The sequence below is a fragment of the Littorina saxatilis genome, linkage group LG16, assembly GCF_037325665.1.
Source record: "Littorina saxatilis isolate snail1 linkage group LG16, US_GU_Lsax_2.0, whole genome shotgun sequence".
Classification (NCBI taxonomy): domain Eukaryota; kingdom Metazoa; phylum Mollusca; class Gastropoda; order Littorinimorpha; family Littorinidae; genus Littorina; species Littorina saxatilis.
Genome location: NC_090260.1, coordinates 26,352,637 through 26,355,773, shown reverse-complemented (window position 1 = coordinate 26,355,773; position 3,137 = coordinate 26,352,637). Strand labels below are relative to the sequence as shown.

General features: G+C 41.6%; 1 protein-coding gene across 1 annotated transcript in view; it reads right to left on the bottom strand.

Moving 5' to 3' along the window:
- Positions 1 to 671: 671 nt before the first annotated feature.
- Positions 672 to 3,137, bottom strand: part of LOC138950694 (uncharacterized) — a 5,466-nt gene continuing 3,000 nt past the window's right edge. Inside the window, exons 4-6 of the mRNA XM_070322410.1 lie at positions 2,891 to 3,081; positions 1,706 to 1,888; positions 672 to 1,188 (exon numbers count right to left, since the gene is read on the bottom strand). Of these exons, the coding sequence (XP_070178511.1) occupies positions 746 to 1,188; positions 1,706 to 1,888; positions 2,891 to 3,081 (817 nt within the window). The 3' untranslated portion in view covers positions 672 to 745. The remainder of the gene's footprint in view (positions 1,189 to 1,705; positions 1,889 to 2,890; positions 3,082 to 3,137) is intronic.

Here is a 3,137-nt window from a genome sequence, read left to right as displayed (position 1 = left end):
ATTTGGACTTTGCAGACAAATTAGTTCAGTCTTTGTGTGTAACATCCTGAAAATAAATGAGAAATCTTCATGGTGATTATTTGCATTATTTTCCATTTTCGTTATGAGTTAGAACTTAATGTAGACATTCAAATGACCTTTTGCTAGGTCGTAGAAACCCTCAACATTTTAGTGTTTGGCCACAAAGGATTCAACGGTTTTACAAATGGCACACGTCCTCTGTCAAAATCCCTCCCACAAGAAAGTCCCTTCTTATCTCAGAATGTGGCTGCAAAGAATTCCGCGGTTTTATGAATGGCACATGTGGAACCCCCTGTCAAAATAATACCAATAAGAACATATGAGATCGCTATCTCAGATATTTGTCTCAAACGGGTTCAGCAATCCTTTGTCAAAATCTCCCCAAAAATTAAGAAACCCATGGCATATAAAACAAATTTAGCTACACAAGATTGAGCAGTTTCTGAATGCCACAAGTACACTGTCAAAATCCTTCCTGTAAGAAGATGTTTACATATTAACCAGGCAACGCCGGCAATTTTGGATTTCTGGATGGGGTCTAGTGTTGAATGTCAGGTGTGGAAATACTACTCATATTTATCACTTGTGATGGGGTCAAGTGTTGGATATCAGTTGTGGAAATACTACTCATATTTATCACTTGTGATGGGGTCTAGTGTTGAATGTCAGGTGTGGAAATACTACTCATATTTATCACTTGTGATGGGGTCAAGTTGTGGTAATCCTACTGAAAGTCTCCACTGGTTTTGGGGTCTACTGCTGCTGGTTGCTGCAGACCACTACGAGGAGGACGGTCTGGGGGTTTGACATGGATCAGCTGGGATGTGCACAGTGACATCGAGCACAGACGACCCCAGTCTAGATCGTAGTACACGGGCTGTGCAGTCTCCACGTAAACCACAATCTTCCTTTCCAACCCCTGGACAAAACGTGAGCCTGCAGCTACAATTTCGTCAGACCCTGAAAAGGTTCCCACAGCTCCCACGGCATTAGCATCTCCTGTTTCCAGCACTGTTACAGGAAACCCTTTTTGTCTCAAACCTCGTATCAGACCACTGGCTGGCCGGGCTTTCTTACCTGTGGTTTTGTCATGGAAGCAACTGTCCCAGGTAAGAAGAATAACATCTCTGTAACGTGGGGGTTGTGGGCTGTTTTTCGATAGCTGACCTGTGAGGAAAAGTAGCACAAATAAATCAATATCTTACATTTGACTGTCGTGAGTGCTTTCTCGACAGCCCTCTTTTGGAATTGCCGAATGGACTGGTTGAATTAATTTAAAATACAATTTTCAGGACCAGCTAGGAATGTAACTTTACATGCAAAGGCTGTAACTTTCCTATGTTTATTTTTTTGTTTGTGTTTGTAATCATTTCTGTTTTCTCGAAGTACTACAGTCCTTTATTTGTAAAAATGTAATTTTTTTCCCTCAGTCATGTTGATAGTGGACCATTTTACTGAATGTTGGACGTAATTAACGGCCAAACAGACTTTTAAACGGACAGCCAGGTTGGCAAGTAGGATGATTCTCTCTCTCTCTCTCTCTCTCTCTCTCTCTCTCTCTCTCTCTCTCTCTCTCTCTCTCTCTCTCTCTCTCTCTCTCTCTCTCTAACTACAAGGACAGATTGTAAGAAAAGGGCTAGCCTTAAATCTTCATTCTTGTTAAATAAAGTTATTTCCAACTTACCTGTTTTGCCAACGTGAAGATTGTCCAGAACTTCAGCTACTTTTCGTCCGCACTCTTCACAGTCATGCGGCTCCTCGACGTCCTGATGTTCTGGGCCTTCGTGGAGCACCACTTGGGGGTCTGGACCATACGCAGGCAGTGGGGCGCAGGACGCTTCATAACCGTGGACATCTTTCCCTATACCTATGGTAGCGAGGACGAAGAAAAGAAAGATAAGCCTTTTTTTATGGAAAGAGCTGCAATTCACAGATATGCATACCAAAATGTTTTATATATTTTCATCATCCGCGATTTTTTTTTAACTATGCAATGCCTTTTCATCAAACAAACCCTTTTCAAAAAAACCAGTTTTGAAATTTGTTACATGAATTGCCATATTCCCGATTTTCTTCAAAAATCGTGTCCAAGCGTTGATTGAGTGCACCCTGCTTATTTCAAATGTTTACCAACAAATCTATCACAGCTCGGATATCTCCAAAATAAATATTACAGGGTGACCCCAACAAAATGCAACCACCCCAAAATGCTAATGACTTCATCTGTTGACTGAATCCCTTCATATTTTGGGGACATACATTTCAGCCTATGCATGATCCTTCCATAAATTGACGATTATATCGATCAAATGGTCTGACTTTTGAGCAATTTCAAAAATAAATACCAAATTCGGCGATCGACTCAACAGTAGGAGGTTTGACATTGAGCGGTAGCTAAAGTAACCCGATTTAAGCCCTCCAGATCGTAACCTTTGGGGTGTGCACGTTAAAGATCCCACGATTGACAAAAGGGTCTTTCCTGGCAAAATTGTATAGGCATAGATAAAAATGCCCACCAAAATACCCGTGTGACTTGGTATAGTAGGCCGTGAAAAGTATAATATGCGCCGACGGTTTAAATCAGGTAAATGTTGTTTACCGCTCAATGTAAAACCTCGTTCTCTTGAGTCAATCACCGAATTTGGCAACTTGTTTTTGAAATTGCACAAAAGTCAGACCATTTAATCTACAAAATTGCACTTTGTGAAGGTCATGCAGAGGCTGACATTTATGTCCCCTAAATATGAAATGATTCGGTCAACTGATGTAGAAGTTATTAGTATTTTGGGGAGTTGCATTTTGTTTGGGTCACCCTGCACTTGTTTCAAAAACGTTCGCTTGAAAATAAAAATTGGTTGCTTCAGGCTACCTATGGCACGGTGTTGCATCACGTGGTGAGTGATTGACGGCGGTGTTCTCAGGGCAGTTTTCAGCACAACCTCCTTGAAGTTAGGCGGTTTCAACTTGTGGTACATGGCGGCCGCCCACAGATGCAAGCCTTCCCCTACACGCTCATGGAGTCTGGTGCAGAAATCATGGAAGGTCTTCTCATTATTGCCGCTGAAACACGGAAAAAACAACGCACAAAGGTAACAATTAATTCAGCAAAGTTTTCA